We start from the raw sequence: 16,461 nt of genomic DNA on the forward strand, positions 1-16,461 counted from the left end.
TACAAAGGTGTTCTCTAATTCTTTCGCGGAGTGTTCTAGAGGTCTCTCCTAAATATTGCATATTACAACTACACTGTATGAGGTATATGATTCCTTTATCTGTACATCTGATAGTGTCATTTATATGGTAGGTTATTCCTGTTTGGGTTGACGTATATTCTTTGGTTTTATTTGTGTAGTGGCAGGATCTGCAGCAATGGCAGGGAAAGAAGCCTTTGACTATGTTCCCTAGTAGGTCATGTTGTTTGGACTGATTATTTGTTTTAAACTCGCTGGGGGCCAATGTGCTCTTTAGGTTCTTTGATTTTTTGTATATAAATCTTGGGTTAATAGAGATCTTATCTCCAATAATTGGATCCTCTCTAATTAGGTGCCAATGTAGTACTCAGGTTCCCTATAGGAATCTTCAATATTCTGTGGGTTTCTAGGTTTGTACTCATTTTTATGTTGGTGGTTATTAGTTTTTCTAGGTGTGAAATCCTCATGTTGTCTATGACTGATAGGTTTCCTAAAGGAATCATGTCTAGTATTATTTGTTTGAATAATTGGCTTATTATAATTAGAGGGATTTGTGTGCTCTGTTTTGTAAGTATCTCTGTCGCTTGTGTTATTAGAGTCTTCTATATGTAATGTGTAGTCATTTTTGTCTCTCTGCATTTTTTTCTTTTTAATTTTTTGTAACTCTGTATTAGTTGATTGTAATGTTCTAATTATTTCTGCTTGTCTTTCTTTAAAAATATCCGTATCTTTTCTACTTTCAAGAATTTCTTGTATTTCCATTATTCTTTTGTTTATGGTTTCTAGACTTAGTGTTCTTGCTTTTTTTATGATATCAATTAGGGTGAAGGATGCCTTTTCTAAAGCTGTGAACCATTCTTCTTGTAATGTCTCACTTAATTCAAAGGTACAGTTTTTTTCCAACCTTAGGCCTCTTGGAACCATATTTAGTGTTATATATTTATCTAAATAGTTCAATTCTGTTTTTTGTTTTAATTCTTTAATCATTATTTTCTCTAGTTCACTCATTAGCTCTTTAGTACTAGTAAGAGAAGATCCTATAGGCATAAAAGAAACAGAGGATATATCTGTCCCTTTCATTACAAACTATAATGGGGACCATAAGACTATCGAACGTATTATTAAAAAACATTGGCACCTAATTAGAGAGGATCCAATTATTGGAGATAAGATCTCTATTAACCCAAGATTTATATACAAAAAATCAAAGAACCTAAAGAGCACATTGGCCCCCAGCGAGTTTAAAACAAATAATCAGTCCAAACAACATGACCTACTAGGGAACATAGTCAAAGGCTTCTTTCCCTGCCATTGCTGCAGATCCTGCCACTACACAAATAAAACCAAAGAATATACGTCAACCCAAACAGGAATAACCTACCATATAAATGACACTATCAGATGTACAGATAAAGGAATCATATACCTCATACAGTGTAGTTGTAATATGCAATATTTAGGAGAGACCTCTAGAACACTCCGCGAAAGAATTAGAGAACACCTTTGTATCATAGAAAAAGGCAACAAGGAAACACACCTATACAGACACTTTAGAGAGGTCCATAATAACCGACTTAAAGACTTTAAATTCTGGGGGATTTCGAAAGTCAAACCAGAATGGAGAGGAGGGAATTTTGAAACAAAGCTCCTAAAAAAGGAAGCCGAACTGATATATACCATGAAAACACTGCACCCATTAGGCTTAAACTCAGAACTTGATGTAGCTCCTTTTATGTTTGACTAAAACTTCCACTAAGGGTCTCTATTAGATATGCCTTTTAAAAACAATCGGAACCTCCTTTCATTATTTGCCCAAGTATGCAATCACCAAATGCAAAACTTTGGAATAGTCTGTCTACATTTTTTATGTCATATACACATATGTGTTTAATTTTTACCTATGTGTTTAATTTTACCCCTAATACACTAAGAACCGTTTTTCATAACTAACTTCCGTTTGCAAGTACCAAATGTAAAACTTTGGAATAGTCTGTCAATGTCATATACACATATGTGTTTAACTTTTACCTATGTGTTTAACTTTTACCTATGTGTTTAACTTTACCCCTAATACACTAAGAACCGTTTTTTCATAATTAACTTCCGTTTGCAAGTACAAATGTAAGATTTTATAATATTTATCAAAAAGAGAACAAATATCGACATATGTGTTTAACCTTTAACTATGTGTTTAATCATACTATCATCCCCCAAACAATACTGACTCTTGATCAGATAAGTATGCCCCAATATGCAACCACCAAACGTGAAATATCTAGAATGTCTGTCTATTTTCTGTATCATATACACATATGGGAAAAATTCTTTACCTATGTGTTTAACTTTAACTCTAAGACAATGAGAACCCCCAGCTCTCTCTTTTTGTCCCTAATTTACTTCTGTTTGTAACTATCAAATGTAAAACTCTGTAAAAACTTTATATTCCCTGTACAATACTGACATATGTCTTTTACCTCTACCTATGTGTTTAATCAAATTGAGGACTCCAAAAAATACTAACTCTTGAACAGACTTTACTCATAATTTTAAGTTGATTTCACTTGACACCATGGATGTGACCATATTACACGTATGGTTGTTCCTTTCCGGAGCAATATGTACTTTTAGTATACTAGTTGTTAAACTAAAATTAACAACGGGACATTTCCAAAAAACTACAAGAGACAATAAGATACCTCCTTAAAAGTTTAAGGGATATAACTCAAATTCCACCTTAACTGGGATCACACACCCCTTTGAACTAACCAATAAGGATGCAGGATAGCCCTATAAAGGAATACCTGCCAGCAATGAGAACACATCTTGAAAAAGCCCCAAGTGAGGGGAGAAACCGGTTGATGACTGTGTCTCATTTCCTACAAGAAGAACTACTGCTAAGCTGAACTCCTTTAAGGCTTGTGAACTTGATACAGCCGCCGAAAGGATCGCTATTGTGTTGAAAAAGCACACAGGACAACTACCAACACCTGGCTCACTACCCCCAAGGCCTGTGAATTTGAATACAGCCCTCTGAGGGAGCGCACCAGTCTACAAATTGAATATACTGCCAGATGATCTAGTACCTGCACTAAGCACCACAGAATAAGAGTGCCTTGAAGTTACTATCTACCATCATCTAAAGGATTGCTATTACCCCAGAGATCGTTTACATTCTGTTCCTCCCAAAATCAGCTGGACATTTTCAGAAAGGGTGATGTAAGTGAACTACGCTAGGAGTACACACCCACCTCAGGAGGAGGTACAGGACGAACAATATTCAATCTGTGCTCCACAGATTAGCGCAAGGTACCTCACTCGCCCATTAGCTTGATCCAATGCTATTAGTATGATCATCTAGTCACGAGTGTTTTTGTTCACTATAGTGCACTTTCAGGTTAATACTGTTTTAACCCCAGATTATTACTGTTTTAACCCCTGGTTTTTACGCTGGACGTCCAGTTATTAAGTCTGTTTGTATTGCTATTTGTTTTCATTTATACTGTTTGAATATCTCTGCCATCTTTATACTTATATTTATTTGAGTATAGTTTTCTTCTATCCTCAATCACAGTATATATATATATATATATATATATATAGATTTGTGGTTAATCTTTCCCCTTTCTGTATGTTTTTTCAAACTAATTTAAAGGGCCCCATTAATTACTTTTTAGTATATATGTACTGATTTTATTAACACTGATTTTTTAATCTTGATTGTATTGTAATTTTACACTATTAAATATATTTTCTTAGATATATATTAGGCTATAACCATTTATTAACTTTTATAACGATTATATTCCTGCTAAGGTAGACCCTTTTAGGTTACCCGTATATTGTATTTGTGTACTACCCTGCTTTCAGCGCCAGTATATCCGCTTAAATTATTCTACTATCCTCCTCAGGGTGCTTAGAGAGAGACCCTTCTATACTTGGCATTAGGGTTGATATAAGCGCCAATTCTCACCTATCCTCCTCACACTCCCCATGGGACAAGTGCAGTTAGGCAGACGGCTGAGAGCAGGAGCAGTGTGGTGGCGGGAAAAGGCCCGCTAGGGTGGAAGCACGTGGTGATGGAGTTGGTACTGTGCATCTTCTGGAGCAGGTTGCAGGCTGTCTTTGCCCATTTGCTTTCATCTGTAGGCAACTGGGCCATGAAAGGAGTGGATTTTGGACTTGTGTAGGTGGACCAGCAGAATGTGGAGCCATGTGTGCACATCATGGGCTTGAACTGCAACTGAACTGTTGCAGCAGGTATTCCAGAGGCAGGGATAGGTTGGGTGGGATGGTTTCACTTTTAGCTTGATGGGTTACCTTAGAACCAGGGGGCTGGGAGGCATGATAAGTGAGGTGGTGGGGCTTGATTAGAGGGGTAGAGGGATGCAGAGATAAGCATAGGTTACTCTAGGGGGAGGTGTGGATGGGAGTTTGTTGGGTTGACAGTAGAGGTGAGGAGGGTATTAAGAGGGATTATCATGTGGCACCTTGGATGAAGTTTGTTGGGGCCCCATTGTTTTAGTAGTTCACAAACATGTCAGGTATCTGGTGGTTGGTGCCCTTGTTTCCTTAGGCTTTGATTGGAGGATTTCATCCTTGCTAGATTTCACAGTGGCATAAGATTGAAGGGTAAAGTATACTGGGATTTCCACAGGAGGACAGATAGATGAATCGCAGGGTACAGGTTCTCAGAGCAGTGGTTAGACAATGGAAAGGGGTATGGAGTTCAGAGTATGGGGGTGTGAGGGCCTCATATTTCAGATGAGGGAGTCGGGAGCAGGTACAGGATGGGGGGAGCTACAGGTAGCTGTTGTGGGGGCATTATGGCCTGTTCAGGCAGCCACTCAGGAGTATTATGGCAGATGACCAGATAGACATCATCTGCCACTGCTAGCACTCATATTGTAAAATAAAAATTAAAAAAAGAGAATATATATATATATATATACATACACAATCAAATCATTACAATAAAAAATTAACAAAAAGGTACCATAGCTAAGAGTTAAAGGGATGTTTATACAAAGATTGGGATATTCAGACTTCCTGCGTTCAACTTTGGGTTTAGGATCCATGCCTCACAGTCCAGCTGAAGTGACTGGTGGGAGATGGACCTAGAACTGTGTTTGACAGCACTGTTTGCAAGGTGTCAGGAGTTGGTGGGCTGGTTACATGTTTTGGGGTCCTTGCTCGGAGACCTGGGATATTTTGGTTAGGTCTATATGGATGTTTGGTGTGGGGAATAATTTGGGTCACGTTTATGTTTTTTATGTAGGGTTTTTCCTAGGTTTGGGTTAGGCAGTATGTGTATATAGCTGGATATACTGTATGTGGTTGTGTATATAGTGTGTGTTTTTGTGTGCTCCATCTCCTTATTTTTTTTTGTGATCCAGTTTGATCTGTGGTTGGCTTAGATATCTGGCTTGGGGATGTCGTGAGTTTCAGGTTTTGGGACTCCCTGATAAGTGATGTTTGGGATTCTGTGTATAATTGTATATTGTGCCGCTGTTTATGGTTCTCTTTGTTGGTGTATCTTTGGATGTCTGTTTTCTTGTATTTTTTTGTATGTATGTATTTGTGTATGCATATGTTTAACTATATATGTATTGGGTATTGTTTTATGTTTAGGTGTGTATTTAAAAAAAAAAAAAAAAAAAAGATAATGATAAGTTTTTGGTGTTTGTTTTTAAGTATTCTTCTTTTGCTTTGAGTTGAATATTTGGGATCATGTGAGTGTTCATGCTTGGTGTGAGTGAATTTAAAATTTTCTAATTTTTGTGTGCTTCCTGGTAGCTATATTTCTTGATTGGGTGGCAATTCTTGGTGATTGGTTTTATTTGTCATGTGGTGCCGTTGTGGAGCCGTGGCGAGCATTCTGCTTGAATTTTGGGTTAAGTGGCACATGGGTCTTGTCTTGTTCCAACTTCTCTTGAGTATAGTTTTTGTAGTGGGTAGGTTTAGGCAGGTGTCAGGTTACCGTTAGGGACGGTGGTAATTCCACTTCTTTGGTTCAGGTCCTCCTTTTGCCCTGTTCAATGTCTCTTCTTTCCTTCATATGTGTCATTGTGTTCCCCCTTTGCATATGTTATAGTCATTTTTTAGTATGAAGATTTTTGGTTCTTTGTGTTGAGCTGGTTTGGTTACTAGTTGGGTTTGTGTCTGGCTTCAGGGGTGTAATTTGTGTGAATGTGGTAATAAAATTGTATGGGTGGTTTATATCATTGGTTCTGGTGCAGTTTTTTTCCTGTTTCAGGATTATAGAATCGGGTTGGAAATTTTTGGGTGGTTTCATTAGGATTAGAGAAGAGGGATGAGTCATTTTTTGTTTGTACAGCGAGGGTAGTTTTTTCATTTTGTATGAGGTTATGGTTCAGGACTGGTGATTTGTACCATTTATTGTTGTACCTCCTAGGTTAGGTGGAATCGGGTCCGATCTATCAATATATTTTGAGCTGATGATTGGGATTTATGGGGGGGTTGCCTGTTGGGTGTGTAAAGCAATTTTCATTGCCTCTGTTGGTATGCCTGCTTTAGCCTCATCATTTATAGATGTGCTTGAAGGTTATTAGTGGTCTTATGCTAGGAGTTGGTTGGTTTGCCTGTTGTGTTCCTTGAGTTTTGGGTCGTTGGTGGTATGCTATGTAGTGTGTGTGTATCTGCATGTACAAGTGTATGCTATGTAGTGTGTGTGTGTGTATCTGCATGTGTAAGTGTATGTTATGTAGTGTGCTACTGTGCATTTTTGCTGACTTTAAAGGCCAGAATCTATAATATTAATGGGGAATGCAGAGAGCAGTTTTAAAGAATTTATTATTAAATGTCCAATTAAGATAAAATATTTAACAATGTCTTTGCAAAGGCTAATTAAATACATAGCTCACATAGCCATACCAGTGGTTTGAGCTTGTGTTTGATTTGCTGCCTAAGTGTATTAAAATGTATGACTTTATTAAAATTTTTATTTATATTACTTTGGTCTTATGATTTTTTAAGCCCCGCCTACCACATTTCAATTTTTTGCCGCGGGGGGGGGGGGGGGGGGGGGATTGGTGTGTGTGTCCCTCTTTTGAATTTTGAAATGTTGGGAGGTATGAATTAGCTAAATTACAAAAACAAAACACTAAATTACAGAAAATAAAAAACAAATTACAAGATCTTTCAACTAATAACACCTAATCCACTAGCCCTGTCAAAATAAAAAAGCCCACCCAAAATAAAAAAAAACCACTAGCCTAAACTAAACTACCAATAGCCCTTAAAAGGGCCTTTTGCAGGGAATTGCCCCCAAGAAATCAGTTCTTTTACCTGTAAAAAAAAATACACACAACCCCCCCAACAGTAAAACCCACCACCCACACAACCAACCCCCCAAATAAAACCTAACTAAAAAAAACCTAAGCTCCCCATTGCCCTGAAAAGGGCATTTGGATGGGCATTGCCCTTAAAGGGCATTTAGCTCTATTGCGGCCCAAACCACTAACCTAAAAATAAAACCCACCCAAAACATCCTTAAAAAATCCTAACACTAACCCCCGAAGATCCACTTACCAGGAGAAGTCTTCATCCAAGCGGCAAGATGTCCTCACGAAGCCGGCAGAAGTGGTCCTCCAGACGGGCAGAAGTGGTCCTCCAGACGGGCAGAAGTCTTCATCCAGATGGCATCTTCTATCTTCATCCTTCCGACGCGGAACGGGTCCATCTTCAAGACATCCGGCGATTAGGGGTTAATAAATATAATGTAGGTGGCGGCGATGTCCGGAGTGGCAGATTAGGGGTTAATAAGTGTAAGATTAGGGGTGTTTCGACTCAGGGCTTATGTTAGGGTGTTAGGTGTAAATATAAAATGTGTTTCCCCATAGGAATCAATGGGGCTACGTTACTGAACTTTACGCTGCTTTTTTGCAGGTGTTAGACTTTTTTTCATTGATGTCTATGGGGAAATCGTGCACGAGCACATATAACCAGCTCACCGCTCACTTAAGCAGCGCTGGTATTGGAGTGCAATATGGAGCTCAATTTTGCTCTACGATCACTTCTTGTCTGTTAACGCCGGGTTGATAAAAACCCGTAATACCAGTGCTGTAGGTAAGTGAGCGGTGAGAATAACGTGCAAGTTAGCACCGCACCCATGTTCAGGGCCGTCTTTAATACTGACTGGACCCTGGGCAAACATTTTCTTGGCCCCCCCCCCATGCAATTTCGCTCTCCACCCCAATATCCCAAAAAAACAACTAAATCACTGCTGGGCTAATCATTAAAAAAAAATTGCAATATGTGAAACTGGACCTAAGCAGTACTAAAAAGTAAATAAATATATAAATTCCTCCACTCTGGATTAATTTAATATGCTTTTGAATGTGATTCTGGTGTGAGGTTAGCTGGTTAAAGAGATTTAGGGCAGCCAACAGGAGCAAAGCAAGGTAAAGACTGAGGCGGAAGCATAGAGGTGCAGACAGATATAAGTTTTACTGACTGGAACAGTAGAACTACTATGGGAAGCTGTAAAATCTGAAACAGAGAGAAATAAAAACTATAAAAATAAACCTTACCTTAATGTGTGAAGTATCAGCATGACACTATGCATCAGCCACAGCAGCACATGTCACTACTTTGCTAGGAACAAGTTCCCTCTCATCCTGCACTAGACAATGCTGCATGGGGGAGGGGCATGTGTACACTCACTTATTCTTTTCACTGACACCTTTCTACAAAACACTGTTTTCCTAACAAACATCAGTTAGTTGATCTTAGAGCCACAGCAGAAAGAGCAGGGCTAAGGGGACAAGCAGACTGGATGCTGTCTGCCCAAGGCTGCATGGATACAGACGAGTCACACAGCCTCAAGACTGAAGAGAGCAGTGTGTGCAGCTGCACAGATGCTCAAATCCTCATGTGCCTGCCACTCCAGCTTTCTGCTGCATGCGCTTATAGTGAGCCCTACCCAGAAACAATCTCCACCACCAGAGCAGTTACCTGGTGACAGTAGTAACCCCAGCAGGACCGTTTCTGATGCAGTGGGATTGACCGGATGCCTAGTTAGGGCTTAGCATCCAGTGCCGCACAGTGCACATCTAAAACAGCACATGGCACTAGCTTGGAAAGTCACATGACATCGGTATGGTCTGGCACAGTTTCTCACAAATAAATATAAGCAAAGAACTTTTGACTGTGACAATATTAGGACTGACTGTGTGTGTCCTCCATGTCACATGACATCAGCAGTCTGGCATGAACTAAAAAAAAAAAAATTTTTTTTTTTTTTTTTTTTAGGACTCTTGGGCCCCTCAACAAAGACTGGGCCCAGGGCAGCTGCCCCTTTTGCCCTGTGTTAAAGACGGTCCTGCCCATGTTACAGCAAAACTCGTAATCTAGCCGAATGTTAGTACTAGGAGTTCACAGCTACTAAACGTTTGAGTACCATCCAATCTTTGCAGAACATTGCAGTTTATTTGAACAGCATTCCACTATATACTCTTTTCTCCACATATTCACTATGCCGACCTGGACAGATACAAAGGAACATTTTAACTTCAGAAAGATACATTTAAATTAGAAACAACTACTAATTTGTACATATCCTTCATTGGTGCACAGCTGTGTTGCAATCAATATTTTTTGTTTGCTACTAGACACTACATATGTATTTATGTTGGTTTGAGAACAATCCATACTCTTTGTACAAGACAGATGTGTTATGAACATGCATTTGGAAAGAAGAAATAAATTGCATTTGGTTTAAGAGATTGAACGCTGGATTTACATATTGCTGCTTAATTTATATTGCTTTAGCATATGGTCTGTAATGCGTTGTAACTAAGGCTTACCAGGGGGAAAAAATGACACAGGAGAAAATATAAAACTGTATTTAATACATTAACTTCTTGATGACAAGAGAGCATTGCTTAGTAAAGTGATAGTTAAATGTAATTTTTTATAGGGATTCCATATAAATTATAATCCTGCAAATGATCAGGTATAAAAAAATATGTAAGTCTTAGGAAATTGAAATGTCATTAAAATATGTACTGATCAGAATGAGGAAATTAAATGAATATTATACAAATGCTGATATAGTAAAATCCTCCACACACTAATATTTGCATTGGGAGCTCATATATACAGTGATAATGCAGATAAGGAATTAAAAAATCATTACTAAAGGGACACTACTGGGTTTTTTTTTTTATTTTAAAATAAGTTAGATAACACATTTACTATCCATTCCCCAGCTTTGCACAACCAACATTGTTATATTAATATACTTTATAACCTCTAAATCTCTGCCTGTTTCTAATCCTCTGCAGGCCACCTCTTATCTCATTTTATTAGCTTTTCACAGCCAGATAGTGCTAGTTCACATGTGCCACATAGATAACATTGTGCTCACTCCAGTGGAGTTATGCAGGAACCAAACCTAATTGGCTAAAATGCAAAGATTGTAAAAAGCACTGAAGTAAGAGGACAGTATGCAGAGGCTTAAATACAGGTAATCACATAGGTAAAAAGTATATTAATATAACTGTTGGTTATGCAAAACTGGGTAATTATAAGACTTTTTTGTACTACTCAGTACTGCCAACGTGAAGCATTAAGTATATGGCTGAAATACTGTGATTGGGAGACAAATTACACCACAGAAACGCTGCTGTTAGATACATGAGCACATTTCTTTTTGTTCTACTATCAGTGTCAAATATCTTCATCGCACTTTCTTAGCGACTGGCATTGCATATTTATACATATTTAGCCCAAAATAAATGTGAATATAGTTCAGCAGTTTGGAATGAGCTATAACCCAGCTTGTCATTTTTATGCTTTTTTGATACAACCAATAAAAGGGAAATGTATTTATTATTTGTTGCTTCTAAAAAAGTGCATTTTAAAACTTTTTTTTAATGTACTGAAATGTTTTTTTTTTTTGCTATGCCTGTACTCTGTCCACCTACAAAACAGTGGGAGGTGTACATATCCAGCCAGTGGGCAATCAGTCCCTAAGGATCAGGTATGCCCTTCCTGTGGTTGTCAAAATAAACAGTGTTCATTTTAATTTTCTTTCTTTTTTCTTTTTTGGCATGCACAAAATATTTTAACATGTTCAATCAGTGCTATTTTATATACAGGACAGAGTTTTAGAATTGAATGTCCCTTTAAAATAAACAGTACAAAATACTGTCTTATTTTGGAGCTAAATTCAATTAACTAACAGTAGTCCTGTAAGTATGTGTGTGTGTGTGTATATATATATACTATTGTTTAGTCAACAAAATACATAATTCATGTCCATTTGGTGGCATAGAAGGGTCTTTGAAAGACAGTCCTTTCCCAAAATATTTCCAGGTGGTAATCAGTGTTCCCTCTAAGGCCAATTTTGTGTGCGGCCCAGCAGTCAAACGGTTAATTGGGTAACAACACCCTGCAATTAGCAAACACTGCACAATGCAGATGGCAATTTATGGTACTCTTGTTAACTGTTTCACTGCTGGGCTGCACACAAAACTGTCCTTAGAGGGAACACTGGTGGTAATGTGTTTTTTCATCAGCACACAACAGCATTCAATCTTCTATAACTCCCATCTGAAGAATTAGCAAGAATAACCTATTCAATGTATTAAATAGGCCTACATAGTAATTACATTTAAATTATGCATATCTAGGAAATATAAAAGGTGCAGAATAGTACATAGTTAATAAAAATAAAAAAGCTAATCTCAACAACACTAGATTTTCAGTGACACAAAAACTTCAAATTTCAAAACGAGAAAACAATCCTGGCTTGTTAATTGAAGCACTGAAATAAATATATCACTCCAGCCTTGCAAAGTAATAAGCTTGAAAACAAGGAGGGAAAATCACAAAAATATATATTAAGCAAATAGAAAGTGTTGTTGAAATACAAACAGTTTCTCATTAATAATGTTGAATGGATTCTGCATTGTTCAGGGCATTAGCACAAAGCACTCATTTTGTTGCTGCAGTATAGGAAAACACCTATTAATCCTACCTATCTGGCTGTTTTCAAAGCGGAAATATCTGTCTGTTATAAATTGTAACTGAAATACAGTAATAACATTTTGTGTATTGCTTTTGTAAGCATTAGGATCTCATACAATAACAGGCAATCCAGTAAATATAAATCATTCTCCTGGATTTAGGGGACAGGTGTGCAACAAATTAACACTTGTACACATTACCTGATCCCTCAGTCGTTCCTGGTGACCCATGATTGCAGTTGCATGATGAGGGTATTTGTATTTCAGATGTTCCAGAAATGCTTCTCTCTTTCTGTCCATATCAGAGCTCTGCATTCCCAAAATTTCCTTAGAACTTCTAGGGCCTCCTACAGTGTGTCTCCTGGGAATATTCCGCCCAGATTTGGGTTGTAGGTTTCCATTAGGAAGATTCTCTTTTGACTGGTGACATTCTGCGTCTTCTAATGATGACCCATGCATGCTACTTTTTGTTTGGTCTGAAAGATAAAAGATAAGGTCTTGTAAGGCTCAAAATCAGCAAACAAGCAAAATTGTTAATGCTTATAGAAGAATCTAGGACTGATCCCATTTCGTCCTCATCTTCTTCTCTGATATTATAATTATTATACCATTTTCTGTAGCATTGCATAGATCACAAGAACACTGATACAACTACATAGATAGACTAAACAATACAATTATATCAAGGAGAGCCCTGCTTCAAAGAACTTATAATATACAGGTTGGTGGTGGGGGGGGGGGGGGGGAGTGTGAGGAATTTCTCCAAGTTTTTAAAGAAACACAAATGTCCGGGTTCAGTGTGAATTTAAAGGACCACTAAATACAGTACATTTACAAATCAACAAATGTACGATAAAAAGCACTTAGGGGCTGATTTATTAAGATGCGGGCGGACATGATGCGCTGTAGTGGATCATGTCCGCCCGACATCACTAAATGCTGACTGCATACGCTGTTGGCATTTAACATTGCACAAGCATTTCTAGTGAAATGCTTGTGCAGTGCCGCCCCCTGCAGATGTGCGTCCAATCGGCCACTAGCAGGGGTGTCAATCATCCCGATCGGGATTATTGGTGTCCGCCACCTCAGAGGTGGCGGATAAGTTAAGGAGCAGCGGTCTTAAGACGGCTTACGCGGAAACTGCTGCATTCGCAGCATGTTAAATTGGCCCAATAGTATAAACTTCAAATGATTAGTAGATTATTTTCTGATAAATGTTACATTTATGTTTATTTCCACTCCCCCTGTATCATGTGACAGCCACCAGCCAATCACAGATGTATATATATGTATATTCTGTGAATTCTTGCACATGCTCAGTAGGAGCTGGTGACTCAAAAAGTGTAAATATAAAAAGACTGTGCACATTTTGCTAATGGAAGTAAACTGGAAAGTTATTTAACATTGCCTGCTCTTTCTGACTCACGAAAGTTTAATTTGGACTTGAGTGTCCCTTTAAAGAACCACCTCACCTTTTAAAGAACCTTCACACTGATAACATTGGCCTTTACCTAAATAATCTTAAATGGACATTTCTCTTCCCTTTAATGCATTTCCAGTGATCCAATTTAGCTGCTGGAGTGTATTAAATGGCTAAGTTGCCTTTTTTTGTGTGATTTAAAATAGCTGCTTTTATCTGTTGTATCCCCAACTGTACTAGACATTTCAATACTTAAAGAGACATTATACACTAGATTTTTCTTTGCATAAATGTTTTTTGTAGATGATCCATTTATATAGCCTATACAGCTTTTTTTGTTTTTTTAAAGTATAGTTTTGCTTATTGCGCTGATTTTCAGACTCTTAATCAACCCCCAAAGTTTTAGGAGAATACTGATGTATACAGACTTCAGACTGCTTCTGTTTGTATAAAGTCTTTTCATATGCAGAGGAAGGGGGAGGGGTAGTGTCTACTTTTTTTGCTATATAACCCCTTTCAGTGGGTGTTCAGGTAACCTCATAAACAGTGCTAAACTGGGAGCTTCTAAGTAAGTTTTTAAACGTTTTTATACTGGATTTTTAGATCTTTATAGTAGTGTCTATTACATGCAGTTAAATTATAATTGGAGTATACTGTCCCTTTAAGAACTGATTAAAGAAAAGCTAAGTAAACAAGAAAGTTTAGAAGAAATAACACTCCTTGAAAGGGAGAGATAGGTATTAAAATGTACATTTTCATTTGCTCTCTCTAAGTACTGGCTTTTATTTAAACAGACAGAGATAAGATAAGGAGGCCAGTGTGAATAGAAATAAATATAAGATAAGGTTGTCAGGCCTCCCTAAAAGCTCAGCCCATTGAAATTGGTTATGGGTTAAACTATCAAATACAACTATTTCATATAGAAAAATAAACATAAATGATACTTTGTACTCCGCAACTTTCTAATTTACTCCTATTATCAATTTTTCTTGATTCTCTTGGTATCTTTACTTGAAAAGCAAGAATGTAAGTTTAGAAGCCAGTCCGTTTTGGTTCACATCCTGAGTTGTGATTGCTGATTGGTGGCTAAATGCACCCACCATTAAACAAGTGCTGTCCAGGGCCTGAACCAAAAATTGGCTGGCTAGCTTAGATGCCTTCTTTTTCAAATAAAGATAGCAAGAGAACGAAGCAAATTTGATAATAGGAGTAAATTAGAAAGTTGCTTAAAATTGCATGCTCTATCAGAATCATGAAAGAAAAAATGTGGGTTTAGTATCCCTTTAAGGGTAATCCATTACACTGTCCATTTAAAGGGACATAATACTCATATGCTAAATCACTTGAAACTGATGTAGTATAACTGTAAAAAGCTGACAGGAAAATATCACCTGAGCATCTCTATGTAAAAAAGGAAGATATTTTACCTCACAATCTCCTCAGCTCAGCAGAGTGAGTTCTGTGTAAAAAGTTATACTCAGCTGCTCCCAGCTGCAGGTAAAAAAATTAAAAAAATGAAGAAATGAACAGCAGCCAATCAGCATCAGCAGTGCTGAGGTCATGAACTCTTACTGTGATCTCATGAGATTTGACTTAACTCTCATGAGATTTCATAGTAAGCTTCCTTTACCTGATTGGTGAAATAATTTGAGAGTTCACGATGCTCATCCTTTCAGTTGTCCCGGGACAGACATACTGATATGCTGCTTAGAAATCCTTTACAATGGGAGGTGGCTACTGAGGAACTTTTGAGGTAAAATATCTTTCTTTTTTACATAGAGATGTTCAGGAGATATTTTCTAATCAGCTTTAAACATTTGGGTATTATGGCCCTTTAACTAGGCAATAAAACATGATTATTACTTACTTTTGTTATATGAGCTAGCTCCATATGATTACATACAAATTGGTGAGTCATTACCCATTTACTCAATTTAGGTCAAATATCTATCTTTTTATTATGTATTTCATTTGCTGTCTTATTCACTTTAAAAAGTCATCTGAACGCCAACTTCTATCTTTCAACTACAAGTGATGTATGTTTAAAGCAGTCACAAATGTATCCATGTTTCTCTGTGGGGCAAATGAAATGGATGACAGAGCTTCATGTTTATAGATTTAAACACCTATAAAAAAAGACTATGGGCAAAATGTGTCATATTTGCAGGCAGCGAGGTTCACAAGTATTCCTTTCCGCCTGCATCTGCCACTAGCAGAGCTTGTCAATCACCACGGGCGAGTGAACAAGTGATTGATATCGCCACCTCTAAGGTGACGAAGAGACAAAAAAAGCAGCTTTATCTTCTTAAACACGAAGCAGCCGGCTCGCTCATACTAGCCTGCTCCTCATAGCTTAATAAGCAGCAAATGCAGCTTCACAGACATACACCGAGTAGATTTTAGGGGGCCAATTTATCATAGTGTGAGCGGACATGATACGATGTAGCGTATTATGTCCGCTGCACATCGATAAATGCAGACAGCATACGCTGTCAGCATTTATCATTGTACAAGCAGTTCTTGTGATCTGCTTGTGCAATGCCGCCCCCTGCAGATTCGCGGCCAATCGTCCGCTAGCAGGGGGTGTCAATCAACCAGATTGTATTCGATCAGGTTGATTTCTGTCCGCAGCCTCAGAGCAGGCGGACCAGTTAAGGAGCAGTGGTCTTTAGACAGCTGCTTCATAACAGCTGTTTCCAAGCTACATTCAGAGTTTGATAATTTGGCCCCAATAGACATAAGACTAATAAGAAAATGCAACCATTTTACTATTACACAATTACTTGTAGTCAATGCATTGCTGACCCAGAGCTGAATTTGGCTAATGATGGTGGCTATGCACATATGCTGCTTCTGATTGGCTCAGTGGCAGTGTTCAGCTCAGCACCAGCAGTGCATTGCAACCCCAGAGCTAATTTCAACCATGTATTTATCCCCTTTTACACAGTTCTGTGCAGAACACTATTTCTGAGAAATATCACTGTTTATCGGATACAATTAGAAATGTAATCACCACAGCAGATTACTAAGAAA

General features: G+C 37.9%; 1 protein-coding gene across 5 annotated transcripts in view; it reads right to left on the minus strand.

Annotated features, from left to right (window-relative positions):
- KIAA1217 (KIAA1217 ortholog) overlaps nt 1-16,461 on the minus strand; it is an 894,654-nt gene that overhangs the window by 693,251 nt on the left and 184,942 nt on the right. For 2 of the 5 annotated variants that reach the window (XM_053713944.1, XM_053713943.1), the window contains exon 2: nt 12,210-12,484. In XM_053713944.1, coding sequence (XP_053569919.1) covers nt 12,210-12,467 — 258 coding nt within the window. In that variant the 5' untranslated portion in view covers nt 12,468-12,484. Of the gene's footprint in view, nt 1-12,209; nt 12,485-16,461 lie in introns of those variants that run through there. The other 3 variants (XM_053713941.1, XM_053713942.1, XM_053713945.1) reach the window with 2 other exon arrangements.

Source organism: Bombina bombina, chromosome 5, assembly GCF_027579735.1.
Source record: "Bombina bombina isolate aBomBom1 chromosome 5, aBomBom1.pri, whole genome shotgun sequence".
Lineage (NCBI taxonomy): Eukaryota > Metazoa > Chordata > Amphibia > Anura > Bombinatoridae > Bombina > Bombina bombina.